Source organism: Mirounga leonina, unplaced genomic scaffold (genome assembly GCF_011800145.1).
Source record: "Mirounga leonina isolate KUSES-001 unplaced genomic scaffold, KU_Mleo_1.0 Mir_180, whole genome shotgun sequence".
Lineage (NCBI taxonomy): Eukaryota > Metazoa > Chordata > Mammalia > Carnivora > Phocidae > Mirounga > Mirounga leonina.
The window spans coordinates 20,435,790-20,463,584 of NW_023270469.1; the positions used below are offsets into that span (position 1 = coordinate 20,435,790).

The 27,795-nt window shown below is 43.6% G+C and overlaps 1 protein-coding gene across 4 annotated transcripts in view; it reads left to right on the forward strand.

Annotated features, from left to right (window-relative positions):
- Positions 1 to 27,795, forward strand: part of CDH11 (cadherin 11) — a 190,278-nt gene that overhangs the window by 75,856 nt on the left and 86,627 nt on the right. For all 4 annotated transcript variants that reach the window (XM_035025062.1, XM_035025063.1, XM_035025060.1 and 1 more), the window contains one exon: positions 24,421 to 24,820. In XM_035025062.1, coding sequence (XP_034880953.1) covers positions 24,593 to 24,820 — 228 coding nt within the window. In that variant the 5' untranslated portion in view covers positions 24,421 to 24,592. The remainder of the gene's footprint in view (positions 1 to 24,420; positions 24,821 to 27,795) is intronic.

The following is a 27,795-nucleotide window of genomic DNA, read 5'->3' on the forward strand; positions in this document are numbered from 1 at the left end:
CTGGCTTGGCCAAGGCAAACCTCCCTTCCAAGCCTCAGCTCTCTTATTTGTAAACGGAGGTGAGGGCCAAGGGGCTTGACTCTGGGCTTCTTACTTCCATTGAAGATGTATGAACTACAGTAATTGAGCACAGGTGAATCAAAAAAGAAAGCAAGTTGGTGTTAAGGTATGTTTACTGGCTTTTCAGGGAAAACAGCCCGTTGCAAAATAGCAGTGGTGGAAACAACTATCACCCTCTCCAGCCGTGAGCCTTCATGAGGCTTCCTAACTGTGGGTGCTTCTGGCCGAGGCCAGGCTCTGCAATAACATCTGGGAGGCTAGCACCGGGAACATCCTGTGATGAGTGTATCAGCAGACAAGGGAGGATTTGAGCTCCGGCTTCCAAGATTCAGGTGGGGGCTGAATTCTTCCATGTAAAAGTCACGTTGTTCACGGATCAAGGATTGAAGAGGAAAAACGTGGAAAGGGGAAGAAGCCTACTATGTGTCCCACGCATCTTCCTGTCATTTAATTCCACCACTTTGCCTTGTGCAGGGGAGCATTTTATCTCCATTTTTCAAGTGAGGAAACAGAGCCTGAGAAAGATTGAATAATTTGCCTGACGCCTCACAGCTGGTAAGTGGCACGAGGAAAGGGAAATTGAATTAATACTTCAAATCTAAAGCGGAGCTTCTTGGCTGTCACAGCAGGCCCTGCCTCCCCCTGAGCGATCAGGTCTGCTCTCCACGGGACAGGGCATGTTGCAGGCCGCTGGGGCAGCCCCCGTGCCCGCCCCCACTCTCCCTAATGGGCCGAAAGCTAAGGCCACGGATACTGTGTTTCAGCTTTTTCTCCTTCACCCAAAATTTTTGCAAAAAGCATCACCATCTGCCCAGCCTTCTTCTTTTCAGGCCTGTCTTTCCATCTCAAATTCAATCTTTTCCCAGTTATTTTGGGCAGAGAGTTGAGTGATGGATGTTCGCAGAGTGACACTTAAGCATCCCAGTGATCCCTCTTGCCTTCAGAGTTCATCTCCCGAGGGACGCAGGACCCGACCTGTGACACAAACTGTCTTCACCCAGGATGCCTCTGGAGCTGTTTTGGGGGGTCTGTGTTTTGAATTATTTTAGAAATGGCAAGCGTTTGTTTGGAGAGAATATTGGAAGCTCGTCAGATTTACCCAGAGACAAGATGGGTGAGGAGATTATGCCACCAAACGTGGGTTTGTGGCTCTAATGAGTTGGATCTGCAATTCTTTTGGAACTCAGAAGATTCTCCATCAGGACTTCTGGATGCATGGGCTCAGGTGTTTGCACCGCATCAATCTCTCTAATTGCAAACCACAGTTCCTACCGAGGGGGGAGCAGAAGTACCTTAACAAGCAGGTGCAGTTTTAGATCCAGCGCTTCTAAGAGTCCCGAGCAGAAGGAAGCCAAGCCTTGAATCAAGTACACATCGCATTTTTAACCTGGGGAAAGCCACGGTGAAAGTCAAGAGGCTCTGGGAGCAGAGAAAACAAAACAAAACAAAACACCATAGAATTTTTTTTCTCTATGAGAAAGTCTGTACTCATGGGGCAGTACCCCTTAAAATCAAATTATTAAAAGTTAAACCTCTAAGATTGGATGGTGGGGGGGGGTCTCACGAGTTGTTTGACCTTGGGTGAGTGACTTCTCAGAGCTTCAATTTCTTCATCTCTAACCCCGTTGGGCTGTGTGCCGATTGACTGAATAAAATAAAGCGTGCAGAGTGCTCGGCTCAGTGCTGAGCATGGAATAAGCGCCCAGTAATTGTGAGCCACCCTCATCATGGGCTGCTGTTAATCAGCTGTGTCCTTCTGAAGGCGAAGCATCCAACTGAAGGCTGAACTGGGGTTGATTTTGGCGCTGTCCACTCCCAAATGGAAACTGCGTTCCCCACCAGGGAATTTTTTTTTTTTTTTTCCTTTCCTGGGTAGGATTTTCAGCCTAAGCCCTCCTCTCAAGATTTCAGGCTTCAGGTGCACTAGCGTCTCTGAACATTAAGGAGTATGACTTATTCCTTCATTCCCCATCAATAAAATGAGGGTAATAATAACCTTTACCTTTGTGGGCTGATGTGTAAAATGAGCTAAATTTTGTGAAAGTCCTTTGTAAATTACAAAGTGTGATAAAGTATGAATTATTATTGTGATTGCTCTATTCCAGACAGTTCATAAACAATGCAGAAAATTAAGGATGCATACTACTAGCATCCAAAAGGCACTTATGCCTTTTTAAGTATATAGCTATAAACTATCAGCAGATGGGTTTGACAATACAGTCTTCAATCTGATTTAAATACTGGTAACCGCCCACTGAGAGCGACTTTCTAGCAGGGACAGTGCAGCAGATGCTGGTAGGCGGTGGGGCACCGTGGTGAGCTCTGATCCCACCAGGCTTGTGTACCAGCCGCGGATGCCCTTTGTGACTTTGTCCTGAGTTACCAAAGGTCGTCTTACTCTTAACTCTTTCATAAAATAGAGACAGTAATACCTGTCTCACTGCGTTGTGGTGAACAGTCAGTAAGATACTGATCACAAAGCCTTGGATGCAGGGGACCTGGAAAACCTCCTAATTGCAGTCCCCTTGCCCCTGTGATGGACAGGTGTTCTCTCTTGCCCCTTGGGCCCCTCATTGAAATGCTAATGAGGGTTAGAGCCCCTGCCCTCAGCTGGGCTCCCTCCCCGCAGGCTCCCTGAGATCACTGCCACCTCAGCTCAGCAGCCCACCTCCCAGCATCTTACTGGCCCTGCTGACCTTCAGGCCTCCAAGGTCAGCTCCGGCAGGGCCAGATCTCTGCAGATTCCAGTGCCTCCTCTTGATAATCATCTGTGTGGTGGGGGTGGGGGAGTGCATGGAGTGGAAGACCACATGTTAAAGCCAGTGTGAACAGCCGGGCCATGTCCATCCCATGATAAGGGGCCTCTCTGGCCTCCAAGGGCCTTAAGTTACCAGCCGACTCCCCTTGGACAGTCCAGGTACAGCCATGTCCACATTGCTATGGGCAACAACCAGAGAAATGTAAAACTGACCTTAACACTACTCAGTTCTAGGGGCCAACGTTTTAATGCTGATAAAAGTAACCGGTAGTATTTATTGAGCACTCACTATATGCCACACATGGTGTCCAGCAGGTCACGAGAATTATCTCATGGAATCCTCACGACAGGGCAAAGGGAAATGTGCTGTACCAGTGCCCCTGGTTTTCAGAGGAGGCCATGAGGTGAGCGAGAGCAGAGGTCAGCTTTCAACCCAGGGCTCTTGGTGGCAGCGGTAGGGCCAGCTCACTGGGACAAGTGTCCTGGAAGAAGGGTATCAGGGCGGAACTGAGAAATCACCCAGGTCAGAATGCACTCTGCCCTTCCCTACCTGTGTTAGTGTCCTGGGACTGCCAGAGCGACGAAGTGCCACAAACTGGGTGGCTTAAACAACAGAAATTGATTGAATCACAACTCTGGAGGCCAGAAGTCCAAAACCAAGGGGTAGGCAGAGTGGACTTCTTCCGAGGGCTGCGACGGAGAATCTCTGTCATACATTCCTCCCAGCTTCGGATATCCGTAGACATTCCTTGGCTTATAAGTGGTGCCCCCACCCCATGTCCAAATTTCCCCTGTTTATAAGGACATCAGTGATCCTGGAGTAGAGTCCACCCGAATGACTTCATCTTAACTTCATCATTTGCAAAAACCGTATTTCTAAATAAGGTCACTTTCACAGACTGGGGTTAGGACTTGAGCATCTTTTTTTTTTTTTTTTTAAGATTTTATTTATTTATTTGAGAGAGAGAGAGAATGAGAGAGAGCACATGAGAGGGGGGAGGGTCAGAGGGAGAAGCAGACTCCCTGCCAAGCAGGGAGCCTGATGCGGGACTCGATCCAGGGACTCCAGGATCATGACCTGAGCCGAAGGCAGTCGCTTAACCAACTGAACCACCCAGGCGCCCCAGGACTTGAGCATCTTTTTGGGAGACATCATTCGATGATAATCCCGTCCCAGCTCTGCTTCCCACATGCTCAATATCATGAGACCTTCTGAAGATAAGGTGATGAACGGAACATACATGATCTCCATTGTCGTGGAGCATTGGTGATGTGCGCCTAGAGAATTTCTACCACTAGCCCCTCCTGGTACTGCAGCGAAACCTCTTATCCGCAATTCCAAATGGCTCATCTAAGGGGACAAGAGAATGTAACTTCATCACTCTGAGTAAATCTAAAGACAGCGTAATTGGAGACAAAAAGTCATCTTTGATTAACTTTATTTGCATGTGTACATCTCCAATTCATCCACTGCTTTGCAAAATGACATGTGATTTCTTGAAGTCTAAAACTGTTTTGTTATTTTTTCCCCCTAGTTTACTGATGGGTGTCATCCTAGCACTTCCCAGACCAAGTGCTGCAAGCAGGGTGATTTTACCAGGGTGCTCCACATCTTAGATGGAAGAACGATTCGCCTGTGCTCTGTTTAATTAAGCCTCACTTAATGGGCAAACGTTTTCTTTAACAAGCTTGCCGTCACCTCTTCAGTTATTTAAGGCAGTTCACTTCACCTCAGGAGGAAAAAAAAGAGAGAAAGGAAAAAATTTCTCATTGGCTCGAACTCGATTGGTCTAAGGAAAAATGTGGCTGTCGAGAAGGTGCCTAATTGCCACTGTGATCGTGCACTTATTCTCTATTTAGTTTTAGGCTTCTTATTGAAACGCTAATCAGGGTTAGGTCTCACCTCTTGATGAATGATTTTGTAAAAACTTGATATTCCTCCGCTTAGCTGGGAACGTCTGCATGCAAGTGTAATGCCACTCTGACTGAATGGGGAGATAACTAATGACCTTAATTTTGCAAAGATGGCTCTGATTTGGTACATACAGTACAGATCAGGGGAATCAGAATGAAATTAATTCCCTTCTTTGCATAAGCACCTCCTTGGTTATATCAGGCACCACTTGGCCTTAGCTCTTTTTGCTGGGGGTTTGGAGAACACCTGGCACGTGTACGTGGGCTCATTTCCTATAGCTGGGGTCAAATGGAGGTTACGCCATTTTATGTGATGTGAGAACGTGAGGACTCAAGTTCTCTGATTTTGTTTCATTCGTCAAGTAGGAGTCATTATCCCTGCCTCATAAGACCGTAGGGAGTATCTTGTTCTCGCTCACGGTCTAACATTATAGGTACATAGTGAGTGTTCCTTCCTTTCTCTTTCTTCCCTGCCCCTCCCCCAGCCCCCAGCCCTTGAAAGTGAGACACAGGTTGTTGTTTGGGGTTCTTCTCCCCACCCCCCCCATGGAAGTCACACACTCATTCTGCGTCTGAGTCTTAGGCTGCTTCTCAGTTCTAAAGCTTAACACATCCTGATGGAAAATGAATAACTGAAGCAGACACCCATTTATTTTGATGGAGGGACACTGCATTTGTGGACATGTAGCTATTTCTGCATGGGCACCTGAGATGCTCCTGGCTTTCCGACTTTGCATGCAGCGGGACAGGTATGAATCCAAGCATTGGCCCAAGAGTGAATGTTATTATTGTAAGTGCTCTGTTATTTTCGTACATGTGGTCTACCACCCGCCTACATTTCCTGCCCCACCACTTCCTCTTTCTTGAGCAGCCTTTGCACTTTCACCCTCCCAAATTCCTAGCATTACCTGAACACAGACTCCCATTTCTTGTCTTAGATGATGGCTCCTGTTGTTTCCACTGGCTAGATTGCTGTTCCTACGCTGAACATCTCATCCACTCATATACATCCCTTCACGACCTCGTTTAGGTTTATCAAGTATGTCTTCCCTGAGCAACCACGTCCTTGGATCCTGGTTTATGTGAGTCTCCACTGAGCTCTCTCAGCAACTCATGCCCACAGCCAAGCACCTTTCATGACATGCTTACCATTTTCTGGGTTGCCTCCCAGCCTGCCACCCACCGTGCCACTCCCAGAGTTGTGAGCACCACAGCAGCATCTTCCGGTCATTGCCTCTGCTTAGCTCAGCATCGGATTCCCACCTCATGCTCTGGGTATGTTTGATGAATGCATTTTTCCCAATTTTTTGTGTGTACGTGAACAAACATCTATGAGTGCTGCATTCTTGAAATTTGCCTACTAATCGCACATGGTATGTACTCCTAATATAAATGATCCTGACTCCAAGATTTGGGTATTGGTTGTTTTCTGAGAACTAGCGTCAACTCAGGATGAAAGAGAACATTATTCCTAATTCCTCGATCAGTTAGTACTGTAGATAATCCTCTCATCCTTAGGCCTTTTACATTGTAGGTCATCTGTCAATATCCAAGGGCCTATTCCATCTTCTCAGGGGAAATCAAAGATCCTTCCTTGGTTTTCTCTGACCTCAGTTACACTGATGGTAAAAGTTCCCAAACTGTCAACATTTCCCCAAATGTGATCTCTTCTGCCCAGTGACGTTGCTTCCCTGAGGACTAGGCAAGAGCATTCTGAGTTCCCACAGAAGATATTTGGAGACAAAATGATTCTGGGATTTCAGGAAAAAAATAACTTGAGGCTTGGAGATTGGCTTGCCTCGTCCAGTTTTTTTATTTTTACAAGTGACTTTCCACTTTATCAGACAAACATATGGGACTTCCAGTTAAATGGGGATTTCAGATAAAAAAGCAGTCATTTTGGTATAAGTGTGCCCCCCCAAATTCTATGGGACATAGTTTTACAAGAACTGTTTACAAGATAAACAGAACAAGTGCTGTTTATCTGAAATTCAAATTTAACTGGGTGTCCTGTATTTTTACTCGCGAGATCTGACACCTCTAGTTTCCACAAAAGTAAATGACGCGGCCATTATGATTTAATAGACTTGACGTGGTAGGAATGATAGGGTTGACACACACAGACTTTCTGAGTCTCAAGGGAGTATTCAGGCCTAAGTCATGTGATTAGGAGTGGAAATTTTTCTACTTTAGCACAAAGCGCTTTTTGCAAGCTTGAGATGATTATTCCTAGAAATCCATCTCATCGCAGCAAAGCAAGCGTTGCTTTAACATGGGATACAACTCAAGAGAAATGAGCCATATTAAGACAGCTTTCAGGGAACTTGCAAAGTAGTCTTGTCACTTCATCACACCACAAGCTGCCTGCAAATGCCAGGTGAGTTCCCATTAAGGCTAGGTCCTCTCCTAAAAAATGCAGGGATTTTGTGTTGTATAGGATATTGAGAAAGTGACAAAGGAGCTGTTTTGAGGAGAACCGAAGGCACACGATGGAATAAGGGCACAAAATTTAAAGTATCCATTTAGCTAGCATAGGTGATGTCCACGTGTCTTCAATATAAACTTTCAATTCCCCATACTTACTAAGGAACTGATAGAAAATTCTGTAGCCAGTTAGAAAGAATTGCCATTATTCTGCTGTAATCTGAATTTCTCCTTTTTATCATGATTTTCTTTTCCAAGATGGCTTCACTGGGGAAAAAAAATCACATCTTTATTACATTTTGCAGGGGAAAAATGTATCTTTTTATGCACACATTTCGATCTCCATGCCAAGTTTGTGATTTGTGATTATTTGAAGACTTTGCTTCTCTTAAATATGTTCAATCAAATGTCTTTTTTTTTTCTTTTTCTTATGACCCCAGGAACTTTTTTTTTTTTTTTCTGTTTTGATTTGGGTCCCATTGGTGTTTCACTTTGAATTTTCCCAAAGCGATACCTCCATCCCCTCCTCCTGTCAAAAAACCAATATTCTGGGGCGCCTGGGTGGCTCAGTCGGTTGAGCGGCTGCCTTCAGCTCAGGTCATGATCCTGGGGTCCTGGGATCGAGCCCCACGTCTGGCTCCCTGCTCGGTGGGGAGCCTGCTTCTCCCTCTCCCTCTGCCTGCCGCTCTGCCTACTTGTGCTCTCTATCTCTCTGTCAAATAAATAAATAAAAATCTTTAAACAAACAAACAAACAAAAACCAATATTCTGCTTACTTTATGGTGGCATCACTTTTCAGTTTGAAAAGTCATTCCTTTTTTGTGTGAAAACAGAGTCACCAGGACACAGCCCTGTACCACTTAAACCTTCACTCCTCAGCAGTAAGATCTTACTGTTGACCCAGGCACTGAAGGTTGGGCATCTGTTGGAGCCCATGTGCAAACTAGTAAAATACTGACAGAAGAAAAGGATCTAAATTATGTATCAACCAAAGGCTGGCTCAGTTCACTCCGAACAGAACAAAGCAGGATTTGGCAGCACCTTACCAAGACTCAGCCCTAAGTTCTGTAGGAGTATCTCCGCTGCAGAGTGAAGAAGGGAAGGGTGGTGGGGCATAAGCATGTGTGAGTGTGTTGGGGGTGGGTAGCTAGAACAGCTCTAAGGCAGTAGAAACTATTAAGACCCCAGAGTCCTTGATCTGGGTTGGTGCAAAGAGGGTCCGCATGGAGGAAGAGCGCAGTCACTGCCAGAGATACATAGATACAGGCAGGAGGCAGGATCGTTTACTGTCTCCTCTGTGCAGATAGAAATGGGACCTCAAGCGGGAGGTAAACATGCCAGAGGCAGGGGCAGACCCCAGGGAGAAAAACCTGGCATGGTCTTGTGGAACCTCAAAGCCCTCGGCAGTCCAGCTGGGCTTCTCAGCAAAGCAGCAGTCACAGGGAAGATGAGACGGGGAATGTCCCATGGAGCCTTTAGAAGAGGGCTGGAGAGGAGGCTATGGTGCCCTCCTCCCATTTCTACTGTGCAGAAATCTACCCATCTTCTATCCAGATCTAGGTCCCGTCTCTGTGAAGTGGCCATGCCATTCTGAGTATATCTTGACCCCTCTTCATGTTTATATTTATCATTGATTTTAATGAGCTAACTTGATCTGGATCTGTTAGTTATTTTCTTTCTTTTTTTTTTTTTAAGATTTTATTTATTTATCTGAGACAGAGAGAATGAGAGAGACAGAGAGCACATGAGAGGGAGGAGGGTCAGAGGGAGAAGCAGACTCCCCGCCGAGCAGGGAGCCCGATGCGGGACTCGATCCCGGGACTCCAGGATCATGACCTGAGCCGAAGGCAGTCGCTTAACCAACTGAGCCACCCAGGCGCCCTGTTAGTTATTTTCTGAGTGTGTCCATTTGCCAAATCAGCTAGCTTTCAAATTTGGAATCTCTCCCTGACCCCTACCTTGTGAGTGCTGGGTGGGCTTGGTTAGATTGCTGGACTTTAGATCCAAAAATGTCTAGGTGTGGAATAGATGGAGGATTGGAACTAAGACCTTGGAGGTACCCAGGGCCCATAGCCTGGGATACCCAATGTCATGGTTGGATTAAGAAGCAGGAACAGGTTCTGATCCAGGAGACCAAGCCATATTTCTGTGGCCTCATGGGCAGCCATCTTTGAGATGCGAGGGTGGGCATTTCCATCATGGATGTCTTGCCAAGAAGGCAATAAGTCCTTGATGGCAAAATTCATGACATAGAGCAATCGCTTTGTTGTTCCTTGTTCATCTGCTCCTTGGTTGACTGAGGCAGCTGTGGTCTAAAAGGCCTTTCCCTTACTGAGTGGTTCTAGAGAGTACTTTCTATATTACCAATGGTACCATGGATTGCAAATTTGCCCTTCCAATAAAATCTTTTTGGAAAGAGGTACTTAGTCGATTGATGTAAGGTGCCTGAGAGCAATGGCAAAACTTATTCCTGGCTGCACAGGCTTCTATGTAGGGAGACGTGCCTGTCTGGGGAAACGTCCAGTTGGACTTAGTCACACCAGTGCTCTATAAACTGAATAAAGTTTTATATTATTTTGCTTGTTTATGTAATTTTATAAACAAACAAATGAACAAAAACAAGCTAGTGTCACCTCCTTTCCTGTTGAAAACAGGACTGAAAACAGGATTGAATCTCCTTTGCAGTGTGGGTACTGAATTGACCAGCAGTATGTCGTGGTTCGGTAACAGCCACTCTTCCTGTCAGAGAGTAATTCTGGGCCTCACCTTCATGCCCTCAGAGGAAATATTGATGTGTGGGACTTGCCTCTGCCACCGTGTAACTCCTCATTCCCTGAGCAGCATACCCTATCTTTCTAACAACAATTAGCTCATGAGATCTCACAGAGCTACCTCATGATGAGCTGGCTCCTTTGTTAGAACACATTTATTGTCTGGCTGCCTTCCCACGGTTCCCTGCACCACTTGCCTTTTATTAATCATTAGCACCTCCTTTGGAGGCTGAGGCAGTGAAGAATATAGAGCAAAATTTTGTTCTAATGTGGAAAACATTATGAGGGAGACGTTTAAAAATCATGCTTCATTCATTCAAGGACTATTCGGAAGAGTGTGGCAAGGCTGGAGAACATGAGGGGTGGGGGGAAATCTTCTAAGGAAACATCAAAGGAACTGGTGATGGTTGACCCTTGGGTGAAATACCCACTTTCTAAAACTCCCAGTAACTTATGTGTTTCTTGAGGGCAAAGAACATGTTTCACTAAATTCATAGTATTTAACTAATGCAGAAAATCCCAGTCTCCGCAAATATGTCTTAAATGGTTGCTATGTGGAATAAAATCTAGCTGAGTTCTGACCATCCATTCCTCCCACCAAAAAAAAAATTAAGACCTCCATAGGAGAATTACAGAGAAGTTCAGTATGAAAGGTAGATAGGCAAGAGCTCCCAAATGGACCATATACTTAAAGTCCCCTTTTTGGGGCTAACTGGTCATATGAGCTAAAGTGAGTGCTCTGAAAGTGAAGTGTCCCAAGCCCTTGTTTCCTAATCTGGACAATGGACACGATGACACAAAACTCCTAAGGATGCTGGAGGGAAAGAGGTGATAAAGAATGTATGTGGAGAGAAAGGGGAACCCTCCTACACTGTTGGTGGGAATGTAAGCTGGTGCAGCCACTCTGGAAAAACAGTATGGAGGTTCCTTAAGAAGTTGAAAATAGAGCTACCCTACGACCCAGCAATTGTACTACTGGGTATTTACCCCAAAGATACAAATGTAGTGATCTGAACGGGCACGTGCACTCCAATGTTTATAGCAGCAATGTCCACAATAGCCAAACTATGGGAAGAGCCAAGATGTCCATCAACAGATGAATGGATAAAGAAGATGTGGTACACACACACACACACACACACAATGGAATATTATGCAGCCATCAAAAAAATGTGATCTTGCCATTTGCAACAAGGTGGATGGAACTAGAGGGTATTATGCTAAGCGAAATAAGTCAATCAGAGAAAGACAATTATCATATGATCTCACTGATACGAGGAATTTGAGAAACAAGACAGAGGATCATAGGGGAAGGGAGGGAAAAATGAAACAAGATGAAACCAGAGGGGAGACAAACCATAAGAGACTCTTAATCTCAGGAAACAAACTGAGGGTTGCTGGAGTGGAGGGGGGTGGGAGGGATGGGGTGGCTGGGTGATGGACACTGGGAAGGGTATGTGGTATGGTGAGCGCTGTGAATTGGTTAAGACTGTTGAATCACAGACCTGTACCCCTGAAACAAATAATACATTCTGTTAATAATAAAAAAAAAGAATGTATGTGGAGCACCTAGCACAGTGCGTGCCATATACTAGGTGCTCAGGTATGCCCTCCCCCGACCCCAAGCAGAGGCTGAATGGAGAATGAGTGCTTTGCCAGGATGGGCTCCTGGTACTTCTCCAGCCAGGAAAGCCCCTGCCATCTCATGTGACAAGTTCCTGGCAGCTTTGGCCACACTTCCCATGATTGTTCCATTCCCGTCCCCTATTACGGATCATTAAAAGGCCCCGGTCTCTGCAGAGGGCCTTCTGGCCTCGATCCCTATTGAGTCTGGGGCTCTAATCTATTTTCACAGCTTTTCTTGTTGGAATCGGCCATCCCTCCTCTCGTCACCACACATACCGTCCCCCGGCCGAGGAGCTACCCCCAGGGTCCGGGTCCTCACAAGTCAGCATTACGGAATCCTTTTGGGTCCAGGAGCATACAGAAAGGGTGCCCAGGTACGAGAAAGGAACCCATTTGCAGCATCTGACAGAGTTTGTATCCCCATCAGAGAAAAGGAATGTAATCACATCTCCTTCCTGTAATGCTAACAGGTCATCTGCATTTATTTACAACCTACACTACTAAAGACTAAAAGCCAAACCTTAAAAATGACCCAAAGAAATGGAAGTTGTTGCTCGTGTCAGCATTTCATAATCTCCTACCTCACCTGTTACGCTTTTATGAAGAGCTTCCCTACCTATTCTCTCTTTCCACCCTCAAATTAACTTGGGAGCCGGGGAGGTCAGGCATCTTCCTACTATTTTTGTCATAAGAGAAAACAGACTCAGGGAGGTGAAGTGAGTTGTCAGTTGTCAGTGGCCCCACAGTTACCTGAGCTGGGGCCTCCATCCCTAACCAGGAGATCTTGGGTGCGGAAGCAGGAATTTACTAACCCGCTGATGGGCTGAGGCAGTGAGTCTGTTAGGTATCAAGATCTCAGAAGTGGTTTCTTTTCTTCCTTTATTTTTTGAATGCAGCCGAACTGCTTTTCAAGGACATATTTTGCTGAATCTGGCTGTGCTTCTGTTTGCTATGGGATGTGGGGCCAATCGGTTCAGCTGTCCCCACCCGTTGCAGCCCCTTCCCTCTTAATTTTTTGGGGCATTCTGCTGGCCGTCTTTGGAGAGCCGTTCACCCTATCCAGCCCTTCATTTCACCGATGGGAAAACGGAAGTCTAGACCACTGCACAGTGCGCAATGAGTTTGTGGCCGGCCTTGAAATGCCTAGTACAGTGTTCTTTGTATACCTTCATTCATTCAACAGACCCTTTATGCTTCAGATGAAGATGTTTTAGAGACTAAGACCAACACAGACTAATAGAACTCCTTTCTATGACAAAAATGACCACTGAGCACTTGAAATGGGACTAGTATATTGAGGAAGTAAGTTTTTAATTTTATTTAATTTAAATTAATTTAAACTTAAAAATTTGTGTCTAGGTTGCCACCATATTGGATAGTGGTTCTCACCTCAAATGTACACCAGAACCACCTGGGGAACTCAAAAAATAGTGATTCCTGGTTTTCATTGATTTTGCTTGGTGTTGAATAAGGCCTGGTAATGGGATTTTTAAGACTCCCCGGTTAAGTCAAATGTGCAATCAAGTTCTAGGGACACTAGTCTAAATGTTAAGCTTCATAAAGGACAGAGGCCATGTCAGCTACGTGCATCATTATACTCAGTTGCAAGGAATTCAGTAAGGAGTTAGGTATGTTCCCAAATCTTAGAGAATTTCATATACCTTGAGGAAGAGCAAGACATAATCAAGGACAAAAAGTATTAGAAGTGCCTTATTAAATTGCTTAAAAGGCCAATATGGTCCAAAGGAGTGGAAATGGTCACTTCTACCAGGGCAAGGGAGAAGAAGAGGCAGTCTCTACAGTAATGATTCTGGTAATAAATTATAAATAAGGTATATATTTTTTTTCCAGAAGTGCATTTGTAGCAATAGATGTTTCTGCCAGGCAAGTCAAAACTCACGTCTGTAATTCACAATAGGATTAACCTGGGATTATGGAAAATCTAATTAAGTGAACCATATTATCTGAGACCCACAAAAGACACTTAACGTTGCCTTTGAAAGTTCTGCCTGTCTGAAAGTGTTCAGCATATGCTTCAGAAAATGCTCTGCACATGTACAAGGCACTTGACTGGTTTGCTGTATCCCATTACTTTTCTTTTATGCTTAACTTTTTTAAAAATCCCATTGCTTTTGATAAATGATGTTAATACATCTGAAAAGAAAGAATTGGGCTTCCAAGATTGGATTATTTGAAACTGCAATGAGATCATTATGAGGCTATTGTTGGTGTCTGCTTTCTAAAAATAAGGAGGGGGGAGAAAACCTGGGGTATATGTAGAGATACCAAAAAAAAAAAAAAGCCATTAAAAAATGTGGCAGAGTTTAGTCTACTCTTAGTGTGATAGCATGATTTGGGGAGGTACGTTAGAAAGAGACCTCCAGAACAGCCCACCCACACTCTGGTAAGAATCAAGCTTCTGATAATTGAAAGCAGCTTGACTTTCTGCATTCCTCACTTCTGTTTGGAGGCTGATTACGCCAGACGGATGCATGTGGACCACAGTGGATTGGGGTCATGGGCTGGATGTCGCAGAATTCTGAAGACTCGGCAGTGGTGATTTGAGGCACTCTCTCCCCTTGTTTTAGTAATTATTTCAGAAAAAACCACATCAAGCCCTCGTCAGTTATTAAGACCACCTCAGGATAATTCCTACTCTTCTTGTTTATACTTTTAAAAAACATTCTTTGTGGAAAGTGGTTCCCTGCAGATTCCTGCGATAATATGAAGATTGTTTTCCCTCTTCCTGTTCTCCACTGACAGTCCTTAAAGAGAGCTCCCAGGTCCTTATTTATGAATGTCTTTTCCGTTATAGAATATGGACTGGTTGTTTCCATAGAAGTAGTTTGCAAGGGAGGACTGCTTTTACGCTGGGTTTGGGGAGCAAGAGGGCAAGGTAGATGCTGTATAAATTATCTTCGCTCGATGCTTTCTCTTTAATTTTTCCTCTACAGAGTGAGGACTTTAGGTTTTGTGCACTTTGTTGTTGTTGTTGTTGTTTTAATTTTTCACAAGTTGCTTGTCATTTCTATATCACCCTTTTCCTATTTGTCCACTGAAGAAAGAACAAGAGTGGAAGGTCTAAGGGAGGGTTTCTTCCAGTTCTGAGACTCTAGCGGTGAATAATGCAGCAGAATGCCCAAACTGGAAACAGAAATGGTAACGCTGATAATACCTACACTTGGAAGAACTCAGAAACCTAGCTCAGCTCTGAAACTTTTCACGTGAGCATCAGTCCATTGGCTTCACAAGCTTAACACGTTTAAAACCAAACACATGTGCTTTATCCCCAAACCAGCCCCTCTTCTCTTGAGGCCAGGATCCGCAGCGCCATCTTCAGACTACAGCCTCATGCTCTGTCCTTCTCGGTTTGCCCAGTTCCCCAGGCCCTCCACATCTGCATGGTTTCCAGAAGGGCCCCCTTTCCTCTACCAGAGGCTTATTTTTCCTATTTAGAGCCATGTTACCTCTCTACCTGAATGACTGTAATTAATTCAGGAAGTCTCTGTTGACCACATCCCCTTCCCTCTCCAGATACTGTAGAATCCTCTACTATGCTGTCCTAGATGGTAGCCACTAGCCACATAAGGCTATTGAGCTCTTGAAATGTGGCTAGTCCAAACAGAGATGTGCTGTAAGTTTAAAATACACACTGGGTTTTGAAGTCTTAGGACCAAAATAAATAAATAAATAAATAAACAACCAGGGTGTATGTGTGTAAAATATCGCAATAATTCATATATTTATTACATTTTAAAATGACACCATTTGGGGCATACTGGATTAAAGAAAATATATTGTTAAAATTAAGGTACCCATTTTTTTAAACTTTTAAAAAGGCGGCATCTAGATAACTTAAAATCATACATGTAACTCACATTATATTTCTATTGGACAACACTCGTCTGCTTTATCTCATTTCCCTCATTTATTTGTGTCATCGTATTTAACAGTTCCCATTCTAAGTATTCTTTTGTTTATCTCCTCTTAATGGACAGCCTCTTAGAGGCTTCTGTAAGGTTTGCACTTAATTGCATGTTATATGTATATGGTATGTCATACCAGGGTATCCAGGGTTTAGAGTACATATTTATGTATTCTTGTTGAAGGAACAAAACTCCTCATTTATCCTCTTGATCACCTGTAGTGTGTCAGGCCATGTCAAGGTCATACAAGTTTCTCTCCCTGCATCATCTCCTTTCATTTTAACTCTCCCTCTGAGACCAGTCCTCCTGTTTCCACATTTTCAACATGGCGGCATGGAGATTCTTGGAGGCTGGCTGAGTCATACACCTAATGAACAAGCACTAGCTCTTGAGCTCTAACCCTCTAACCCCACCTGACTGCTGAGCCCATGCTGTTAACAATTGTGTCAGAACTCCCAGTTCTCGTGCCACTTTCTCCCGTATAGCTCTGACAGCTTGGATTCCATCAATCTCTGGATCAGAGTTTTTAGTGGATTCCCATTGCCCATTAGGTGAGTTCTTATTCCTAATGTTGGGACTCAAAGCCTGTCACATTAACAGGGGTCTGCATTGCCTAGTCCCAGAGGACTCCACTGCCATTATATCTGGTGTTAAGTGCAGCCTTCTGGTGTGCATGGGGCAGTCCTGCCAGCTAGGACCCAGAATTTCTAAATTAAGTGAAACCTCCATCCAGGGAAGATTGCTCTTTCTCAGCACAGCACAGACTCAAGGCTCCGGTAGACACGGAAAACCTTAATAAGCTACTGTCAGCCTCCTATTTTATGGGAAGGTGAAAGTCTCAGGAAGGAGAATTTTTTTCTAAGATTATGAAACTGTTCAATGACAGAGTCTTTGCTAGAACACAAGCATCTTGACTTTTGTTGTGAGTCTCCCTATGGCTCCAGTGTTTCTTGGATATTCAGAAATGAACAAGGCATTTTCTATATATGAACAAATGATCTCCACAGCTATAGTACTTCACCCTTTATCAGAGGAAACACCTAACTTTTTCCTATTGATTGTTGTCTTTTACTAGGTTTGCTGTCTGTGGATAAAAGAAAACATTCAAGTTGGCTCACTTACAGGAGACCTATTGTCATTTGATGTATGGAAACTCAGGAGCAGAAGATCAGTTTGTGGGGGGTAGGGCATGGAGACAGCAGGTGGAGGGCAGCCCTTGATTGCCAAGATTTTCAGAGAATAGGGCCATGTGTTGTGCCATTTACCTGGCTTGGGGACAGAGGCCATGTTTGTTTCTGTTTGGTTACTAACTGGCTTGTCATAACCTTGATTTCACCAAATCTTTGGCCATGGAGGATGACTACTCCATCCCCCAGGGAGCCCATCACCTTCCTGTTTCAGTTCCCTCACTCACAGAGACATGGTTCCTGTTTTCTTTCATTCAAGTTCCCAAGTGGATCTTATTTACCCAGCTTGTCCTTATGAGCCAGATGACACAGGTTAAAGCAATCAGTGATCAATTTAAGATTTGGTTATTGCTGGACTAGATGCAGTTCAATCAGCCATGGCTCAAGATGAGAATGGAAGCTTCACGCGGTGGAGATTGTGGAGAGTGGAGATGGGTGTTTACTTGGTAGAAGCTGGAGTGGGCAAGGACCAGAAGACCGGAATGATATGGTACAAATTCAGCTGCAGAGATGTGCTCCCCAATTCCTCGGTGCTATGTACATAAGTCCTGCTTGCACCGATCCCATCATACGATTATTCATCTGGGTAGATGACTGTCTCCCCATTGTTCGAGTAGAGTCTACATACAGATCAGAGATACACAGCAGCCTATGGATCCCTGGGGTCCAACCCAGGCCTGGCACTGTGCAAAGTTACTGCTGAATGAAGGAACTGGCAAAGAAAGAAAGCTTTATAGGTATTTACTGCTCTGAGACAAAGGGAAATTTACATACAGGTCTTTGATACCACAAATGAAGTTACATCATGTGGAGCATCTGTTTATCATTGCCATTTCTGCCCTAATTTTCCCTCAGGTATTTTAGCTCATGTAAAAAAAATTTTTTTGAAAATAAAATCTTTCTCTCTCTACACATTCATATACACTGTTCATTCACAGTCTGAGATGACACAGCTGACATTATTTCCTGTACGTGTTGACATATTTTATTCATCTTAATGATGAACATTACAGTGAAATATTATAGTGAAATATTACAGTGAAAAAAAGACTGTCTTAAGGATTGAGTAGAGCACAAATAATAAGTTCTTCATTGCACACATTGTATTTAATCATCTTATTAATGGAGGTTTACTTAATTATTTGAAGAGTAAGTAAATAATCACAGAATGATTCTACATGTTTGGGGTCTGGGAACTGAAGTTGGAGTCCGATGGTACTTTGTGGCCATGAGAGCCTGATAATATAAAGGCTGATTGTGTGTACTTTAAAAATGAATGAAATCTTCTAACAAAGATTATTTTCAATATCGAATACAATTTTGGAGCTGAGATGATCCTTGAAGGTGGATCATGCAATCTCCTTATATCGAAGATGAGAACACGGACTCCCAGAGTTTGGGAGTCAGGTAAAGAGAAAGCATGGGTTTTGCTGTCACATAAACTTGAATTTGAATTGCAGCCTTGCTAGTGATTTAAGATGTACCCTTGGGTGATTTACTCAACCACTCTGAGCCTCACTTTCCCTGTAGATAAGATTTGGGTGATGTTTACATAATACAAGCTGTGGTAATACAATTGTGGTAAACAAAATTAAATAATATGTACCGAGCCCTGAGTTTACTGCCCAGCACCAGAAAGATTCAGCACCTGGTCAAGGATAATCTCTACTATCATTACCTAATGTTATGTAGCCTGTAAGTAATGGAACCAGGATTTGGACATAGGTCTGCCCAACACCAGGCAGTGAGTGATCTTTTCACTTTCAAAGCTGAACTTGCGTGGTTCTCTATTTCTCTAGAAACAGAGGATCAGACTTACACTGCAGCAGTTCTAAAATTTCCACTCTCCCCTAGAGAACGTTATGGTCATTGACAAGGGGCCCTGTTTGCTGCATACTTTGACATTTGAATTTAGTATTAGAGCGTGGAATAACAATGACCCTTTTGCGGTCGTTCCTGTGTGTTTTGCACCTGAGCAGAAGTGATTATTACCCCAAGCTTATGCTTTGCTCCAAGGGTAGAAATCAGGGAAGAAGAAATATGATTCAATAGTTTTTATAATACTTCCTCTCCCCATTCTCTGTGATTTCCACAGACATGGCATGATTCCTGTGATTTGATTTGAAACTAGAGACCAGCTCAGTGCTGAGTGATGAGATCTGAACGGGGAATAAAATATGCTTGAATTAATTTGCATAATAGAATCCGATTGGTTACAAAGCTGTGTTTGTTGAAGTGGAGAGCAGAGCCCCCGAGCTCCCCCACAAGGGGACACTGCACAGGCAGAATGGAGTTTTGAGTTCTGGTGTGGGCCTCGATAATATTCTTAATGTAATGATAACCTGTCTTTAACTGTAAATTAGCTCCCTGGAAATGAAAAGAACGGGTCAGCCTGTCTGATCCTTCCAGCTCTGTGGGGAGGAGAAAGCTGAAAAACCAAAGCCACTTGCTTTCTGCTCAGCGCTTTCGTCTTTCTTTCTCTACCCGATAACAATTTCCAGCAGGAGTCCAAATATACTTAAACACCCGTATATGTCATTTTCTTTTACGGAGACAAAAGCAGGCACAGCAAGAGGGTTTTATGCTCAAGGCGCAATAGCTTATGACGGGCTATCTGCTCTCAAGATAGAGGGGCAAGCCTTCCACTTAGAGCTGGTGGTTTTGCAAATCCATTTTCCTGTCATGTTATTACTCCTGTGACTTTCAACAACATTTATTTTTCCTTCCAAGCAATATGCTCCCACCATAAAATAAAGTCAGCCTATACGTTTTAGTGGAACCCCAATGCTTAGACATCCTGGCATACTGCTAGAAAGTGCTTTAATGGAAGGATTGTTGGAGAGTTGCCTCGGGGGTCTTTATTAAAACCAATTAGAACATTGATATATTTCTCTAATTATTACCAATGTCAAGGTCTTCTTAGGAGGGCCGCCTATTAATTTTCATGTGTGTTCCCTGCAAACTCTTTACCATTGAATACATCAATCAGATCTCTGGATTTTATTTTATTTTTTTAAAGATTTTTATTTATTTATTTGACAGAGAGATACACAGCAAGAGAGGGAACACAAGCAGGGGGAGTGGGAGAGGGAGAAGCAGGCTTCCCGCTGAGCAGGGAGCCCGATGCGGGGCTTGATCCCAGGACCCCGGGACCATGACCCGAGCCGAAGGCAGACGCTTAATGCCTGAGCTACCTGGGCACCCCAGATCTCTGGATTTTAGAAGCATTTCTTAAAAAAAAAAAAAAAAGAATCTCCCTGAACACATTTTTGAAACTTATACATTTAGAAATTCTGAAACAGGGCATTTAAAAATAAAAAGCAAAGATTAACTTTTGTGTAATGTGTTGTTTAAAGGCCTGAGGTTGTACTGTGCTGTTGATGGACTGATGTAATTACTTCCTGTTCGTCTTCACATTGGTCTCCACTATAAAATGCTTTATCCTCCTCTTTCTGGTTTGGTTTTAGTATTTTAGTCACCACCAGTGCCACCAAAACTTAAATTATCATTTTAAGACTGTTATGTGTGTATCGAGATGTGTGTCTATATTTGCTCTGCCACCTTCCCTTAGAAAGGTACAGGATTGGGGCACCTGGGTGGCTCAGATGGTTAAGCATCTGCCTTCGGCTCAGGTCATGATCCCAGAGTCCTGGGATCTAGCCCCATGTCCAGCTCCTGGCTCAGTGGGGAGCCTGCTTCTCCCTCTGCCTCTTCTCCTGCTCATGCTCTCTCTCTCTCTCTCTCTCTCTCTCTGTATCTCTGTGTCTCAAATGAATAAATGAAATCTTTAAAAAAAAAAAAAAAAGAAAGGTACAGGATTGTAGGGGATGAGGATACAGGTCTTGGAGCCAAATATCCAGGGTTCATGTCCCAGATCCTCCACTCGCTGGTTCTGTAACCACGGACAAGTTATTTAATTTTGCTATGCCTCAGACTGCCTACCTATAAAATGGGAATAGCAATAATACTATTTGTGTAGGGTTATTGTGAAAATTTGATGTCTCGACTCATGGAAAGCATTTAGAAGAGTATTAGGCAGATCATAAACCTGGATGAATATTAACTATTATTACTATTTTTATCAGTCATATTTTTAGGATATACCAAGTTCTACTGTTAGTTTACTTCTGGTGCCCTCTGGGGTACAGTATTCAGATCATAGTAACCATATCATTTCCTTATGAATTCAGACAGAAGCAAATGGCAGGAGTTGGTATTGTTCACTGATTAAGAAACAGACACCAGAGCCAGATGGCTTGGGTTCAAATTCCAGCTCTGCGATTTCCCAGAAGCATAGACTTGCACAAATTGCTTCATTTATCTGGGCCCCAGCTTCCTCATCCTTTATAATAAGAATATTGATAGTACCTCTTCATAAGTTTGTTATAGAAATAAATAGCTGAATTACTATTTGTAAAGTTATTAGAACAATAGCTAGAAAAAGCTTTTGCTCAGTGAATTTTCATTCTGAAAGTGAGTAATTTTTTAAAATTATGTCTTAAAATTCATCTTATACATACCTGAGGCTAATCATTAAAATAACATTACATATTACATATAATCGTATAAATACTTTCAAATAATGGGTCCAATGCGTTACTTTTAAAAGCAAGATGGTTTTGCTATTTCCAAGAAAAGAAAATAGATAATTTCATCTTTTCAATAATGGGCTCATTGTTTTTGGGTCATGTGGAAATGCTTAAATTCATTACTATCAAGCTAGAATTTTTTTTATCAAGGGAAAAAAGTTGTCATCTAGTTTTAACACTTCTGGTGTCAGGAATAATTGTGCTTTACAGCAAAATGGCAGCCAGAAGAAAGAGGTGCAGGAATAAGAACTTTAATTAAGCCCTTTCTTTCAAATACACTTCACAGTTTATATGTAAGATTAAGTTCTCACCATGTGAATGAACACTTAATACTTGGCATGGTGCAAAATGGATAGGGATCTTGTCGCACCATATGGTCTTTGCTGTTTCTTCTTGAGATTCTTTGGTGGCTGTATCAAGTTTGAACTTGAAGTATGTGGTTCAAATCATACATTCAACTTTTACTGATGGCTTGCTTTCAAAAGCACAGGCACTGGGACCTATAATCATGTACAACATATAATCCCAATCATAAAGATGCATCCAGTTTAGTAGAGGGACAGTGTATGAATCAGAAGAAATCCCCAACAGTCTGTCGCTGGAGCTCCAACCATGAATATGAAACTGGAAGCCATTTGTAGAAAATGTCACCCAACGGTTTCATTTTGGGGAGAATGTACCAATACAGGAATGATGAGGTCCCATGACAAGCTACTGGCAGATTCTTGACCATATATCTGGCTTTCTGACTTAAGCCCAGGGATCTTCCTATTGCTTCACATTGACTCTTTTTAGGATCTGACTCTGCCTGGGTCGCCCTCTGTGCTTTTTTTCACACAATCAGTTTGGATGGCAAGAAACAGCATTTGATGTATTATTAGCATGTCCGAGTCTGAGGATGAAGCTGTTGAATGACGACACTGTCTGTTTAATCTTTCTCTCTCTTCCACACAGCCTTTTCCATACCCTGAGATGTCTGTCTACACCAAATATTGGACTCCCTAGTCCTCGAAAAGAGACTAACAGAGTACATCATAGAGTGTACTGGGGGCAGTGATGGACACCTGAACTTATCTGCACATCTATGGCCTCCCTAGATACATTTTGCCATATGACAAAGGAAGCAGAAAGGCTTGGGTTGGTGAAGTCAAAGACCATCAGAAGGAAAAATGTTCTGCTCTAACAAATTAGAATTCCACCAATTCCCTTATTTTCTAGACTACTAAGACAGACGGCTGTGGTATCCCCATGTAACTCTTATTCCTCAGTTCCTCTCTTAGAGAAAGTACCTCACCATCCTTTTTTTGGCATCTCCATCTACAAGGCACCTCCTTCTACTGAGTGAGACCTGCAGGCTTGGACTGTGACACTCTAGGAAGAGAGGAAGAGACCCAGTCTGTGCCCAGTTCCTCACCCTGTATGCAGCCCCATATGAGGGCAGCAATTCTTGTCATCCCCATGGTTCAGATGAGAACACACCTAGAGGCTCAGAATGCCTGACTGATAGGCCCAACGTCACCTATATTGTAAGATACAGAATTGGTACTCCAACCTAGTTCTCTCTGGTCTCCAAATCTAGGTACATTCCACTATGCCAAGATTCATGCTTCTTCCTTTATGTTCTCCTCCCTCCACCACCACTACATTTATACCAAATAGTTAAGAATTAAATGACTTTTTTTTCTACAATGCTCAAGAAGCTCACCAGTTTCATTGAGACCCACCAGTGCTGAAATGAAGTGTCATCCTAGTGTTACCCTCTATGCCCAAAATTCTTCTGAGATTCTCTCCCGTTGGTGGTGGGCATGGTAATGGGGATTGCCTGGTTCTGGAAGCTGGAACTCTAGCTGAAGTCTGGGTGGCACACCAAGAGAAGAGGATAATTGTTTAGAAGAAATTGCAGGATGCTAAGAAAGGGGAGCAAGCAAGGGAAGTTCCATAGGGCATAATCAAGTTTCCAGCAGCAGCAAGACTCAATTTAGTGAAGAAGTCCAGGAACCCAAGGCAGAAATTAAAGACCAGAGTAACTGTAGTTAGAAACCTACAAGGGGTGTGGAAGGCCCATCCTTATACTGATGAGTAGCTGAGTCATGGCTGGGTGCCAGGAACAAAACCCGTGGACCAGTTGGTGGGGTATGCTCTTTTATTTTGCATATCGTGGTTGGAAAAAACTTGAAAAGTATCTCTTTTAAGACTGCCAGGTTAAGGAAGGATCTTCAGGTTCTTGAGTAGGCCTTTGATCAAACAAGAGTAAATCTTATTCATTAAATCATACCATAGCATTCATTGATCCACCATGAGGACTTGATCCGTTATTTCACTGACAAGCGTTTTAGTGACCATGAGAGGTTTCTTGGGATCTGTCGCAACCTCCTTTCCCTGGCAAGGGTCCATTGCTGCCTTTCTCCTCCTTACGCCATCCAGTCATGCTGACCACTGTTGGGGAGTGCTGTGCTAATGAGGAGTTCTGGGGCATGCTGTTCCCTCTGCATGGTCATTCCATTCGCTCCCTTCTGATCACAGTAACTCTCACTTCAGGGTGGAGCACAGCCATCCTGCACTCAGGGAGTCTCCCATAACTGTCCCCACTCTCTGCCATGTCCACCCTTAATCCCCATCCGTTAGATGTTCCTCTCCTGGACTCCCATGATGCCCTAAGTTTCTCTAGTATGAAAACATAACCTAGTACAATTATGATCAATAATAATAACAGATAAATATGGAGTACTTGCTGTGTACGAGACATTGTGCTAAGAGATTTAGAGGCGTTAGTCATTTAATCCCTGTGCCAACCTTGCAGTGAGTATGATTAGCATCCCCATTTCATAAATGAGCAAGCTGAGCTCAAATAGCTCTTGTCTTACCCCAAACCCGTAGTAAGGTAGTTAGTGGTAAAACGGGCACTGAGACCTTGGCGGCTGGATTCCACAGCACACACAGCACCCTCGTTCATCCTCCTATAGACCTTGAGGGTCATCTTTGTGTATGTGTTTATTCCACCGGCGCTGTGGCAAGTTGCAAGAGAGAGCAGGGACTGTTTCTTGCTCCGGCCTTCCTCCAGTACCCAGAACGAAGCGCTCCTGCGGGTCCCCTGTTGATGGGGTGGGATTGAAATGAATTGGGGGCGGAACCTGCAGCTAATCTGACCTTCCTCTCTTCCTGCAGAAGCCGCCTGGGGAAGTGGGCAGCCCTGACGTGATGTGCTCAGCGAGCAGAGACATTCCATTCCAAGAGAGGTCTGCGTGACGCGTCCGGGAGGCCACGGTCGGCCAGGCCGCCACGGGGTTGGTGAAAGGGGTGACAGCCGCATTCTCCTGTGCCTACCACGTAACCAAAAATGAAGGAGCACTACTGTTTACAAGCCGCCCTGGTGTGCCTGGGTGTGCTATGCCACAGTCAGGCCTTCTCCACCGAGCGGCGGAACCACCTGCGACCCTCGTTCCACGGGCACCACGAGAAGGGCAAGGAGGGGCAGGTGCTGCAGCGCTCCAAGAGAGGCTGGGTCTGGAACCAGTTCTTCGTGATAGAGGAGTACACTGGGCCGGACCCCGTGCTCGTGGGCAGGGTAAGGCCCCTGCTCTACAGTGCTTATTTCTCGCTCTCCGCTGTCCCGGTAGTAGGATATGGCCAAGGAAGAAAATTTCTAGGAGGGGGGAAAAACACTAATGGCCCTTCAACAAGAACCATGAAATCATTGTTCAAACATCCTTTCAGCCTTTTTTTTTTTCAATTCATAGACTTAATATTATACCATTAAACCCCATTTTTCATGACTGCACAATCATCTACCGAGTTGAAACCATTATTTAACCATTCTCCAGTGGAGGGCATTTCCCTGACCATGACCTACCCCCAACATGGACGCCCCTTCCTTGTGTTCTCAGAACCCTCCCTGCTCCTTATGAGAGCTTTCCTTTTCGTATTACATGTGTCTATCATATTCTCCCTCACTGGACCGGACCGGTGTCATTCTGTGTCCCGAGGTCCTGGTACTAAGCCCAGTTTTGGGGAGGCTTTTGTAAATATTTGATGAGATGGATGTGTCTTAAGAATGGGTGGGATTTTATGCGCTTTGGCTTAGGGATGGCAACACCCAGTTAGGATGATTCGAGAGTCCTAGCAGTACTTGGACTGCATTCTCTGTGTACCCCCTCCAAAAAAGTGCAAAGTGTAGGCAGTCCAAAATACGTTAAAAAATGTATTGCCCATTATCATTTATTTTAAAATGTGCAGTCATCTTTCAGAGGATAGTGGCATTAACTACAAGGAGATAGGTGTTCACTGGCATAAGAAAGAAAGCCTACTATGCTCTGGGGAAGAGCTAGGCAAATGGTAAGCTAGGGTAAAATATTCCTGACTTAAAAGAGTTCAGAGACTAGTGGAAAAGACACACTTATCTAAGCAATTAAAACACACACACACACAAAGAATAGGATAACGAAGAGATTCAACAGAAGCGATTATACATTTACATGGGAATGTTTGGGAAGGATGGAGGAAGGTTTCATAGAGAACATGGTAATAACTTGTGACCTGAAAGAGGACTTGGAGTTAATCCTGTGAAGGGGGAAAAGACCAAGAGTAGATCCAAGGGGTGCTAATTTGTAAGCCTCCTATATTCCAATGAGTTATTTCAGTTGTTCTTTAACATGAGAACAGCAATGCATATTTATGTAATTGACATATTTGGAAGAGGTTCATATTAGCATCTCAAAAATGTTGTTGGGGGGGGTGGTTAGGAAAGTGCCTTTTCAAAGAGATGTACCAAAAGAATTTCATTCATGTAGGCTCGAAAATGGAAAGATTATACCCCAAATAGAAGTAGTCTGGGGGAAATGGGAACCCAGGGAAATAATTGGCATGTGAATTCCCTACATGAGGAGATGGGCTCTGTGCCCAGAGAGGAAGACGAGACTTCAGTCAAGGCAGGGGCTGTGCAGCTTGAACAACATGGGAAGCTGTGTGTGAATTGTTCTTAGAATATAGAACCTCAGCCTTGGGGACTTTCTCAGTGAGGAACAGTGTGTGTGTTAGGGTGCGAGACTGCAGAAGAGACAGGACTTGGAGAACCCTTTCCTTATCTCTGTGGAGCAAGCGGTTGGCATGCCCACTGAAAGGGGAACGTAGGGAAAAACATGGAGAAAAAGTAAGCAGTGAGTGGCCTTTAAAATATAGGCACATGGGATTGAGTATGAGATGTCAGATTGGATGGGGGAAGAAGAAAAAAGTGGCTGGATCCTCTGGATCTTCCTTTTGAGATAATGCGGATATATAGTTCCCCATGAATAGAGGGAATAGACTAGATGACCTTTGATTTGACAACATTCAAGGTTGAGTGCTTTATGATGCTCTGAAAAAGTAGGATTTGGCAAGCAATGGACTTTCAGGTTTCTTGTAGGAAACACAGTCTGTGTCATGCTGTGCTCTGCAGAGGGGGAAGCCATCAGTCTTTGGCGTTAGGAATTGGCTGTGTATGGCTCCGCAACTGGATCCCCTGATAGGACTGAATGGTTTCCCAAACTGCTTTTTGTGTGGAACCTAGTAAATATCATTGTCACTTGTATAGGTCATCTTTGTTGGAGAGGGAAAAAGAAGGAATTTATATCCAACTTTCAAATGTGAAAACAAAGTAGAGGAAAATAATGAGCACTATGGTTTTACTTTTTTTTTTTCAGTTATTTGGTTGATCATGAACTAGAATCTGTGTAATTCTCAAGAAACTTGGCCAAACTCACGTGTAATCCATGAAAGTCCCTGGAAACTTCCCTTCTAGATGCACCCATTAAAATAAGCATTGATTTCCTTGTTTCTCATTCACAAGACTGAGCCCCTAACTTTTGCCAGGTCTGAGACAGAGAAAATGAACAAATAAACTGTGTGGGGGGTTGGGGAGAAAGCCAGGGGAATGGCGGCAGAGATCCTGCCCTCACTGTGTAAATCAAATGAAGATTGGGGCAATTCTGTTCATCCTTTGGAGGCCATTAAGTAGCTTCATATTTTACTCCCAAACTGCCTTATTCAGGAGAAATGTATTAACTGTCATTTCATGACAATATGTAGCTGGTTATGAATAACAAGTTCTGAAAGAACTTTTTTTTTTTTAATTTTCCTGAGAAACACTGTGAACTGAAATCAAAATGGTCTTCCTGATTTGTGCCTACAGGTATCCCCCTGAACTGAAATATTTGGTGCTTCACTGAGGTGCTGCAAATCAATTAGATACTTTTTGGGAAACCGAAACAACACAAACACTTTTAAAAAGCAGTGTGTTCAACCTTGCTTTGTGATTCTGCACAAGCTCTCTGGGCCTCAGTTTCATAACAATAATTAAAATGGCATTAATAATAATATTAAAATGACATTTACTTATAATATCAGTATTAAAATGTCATTGATAATAAGAAAGAGCATTATTATTATCAATGCCATTTGAATAAAGCTTTTTGTTTTATACTGGGGCTTCTTACGTAGTAGGAAAGCCTACGGAAATGGTAAAAACAATGTCTATCTCTTCCGACAAATGGCATAATGAGGGCAGAG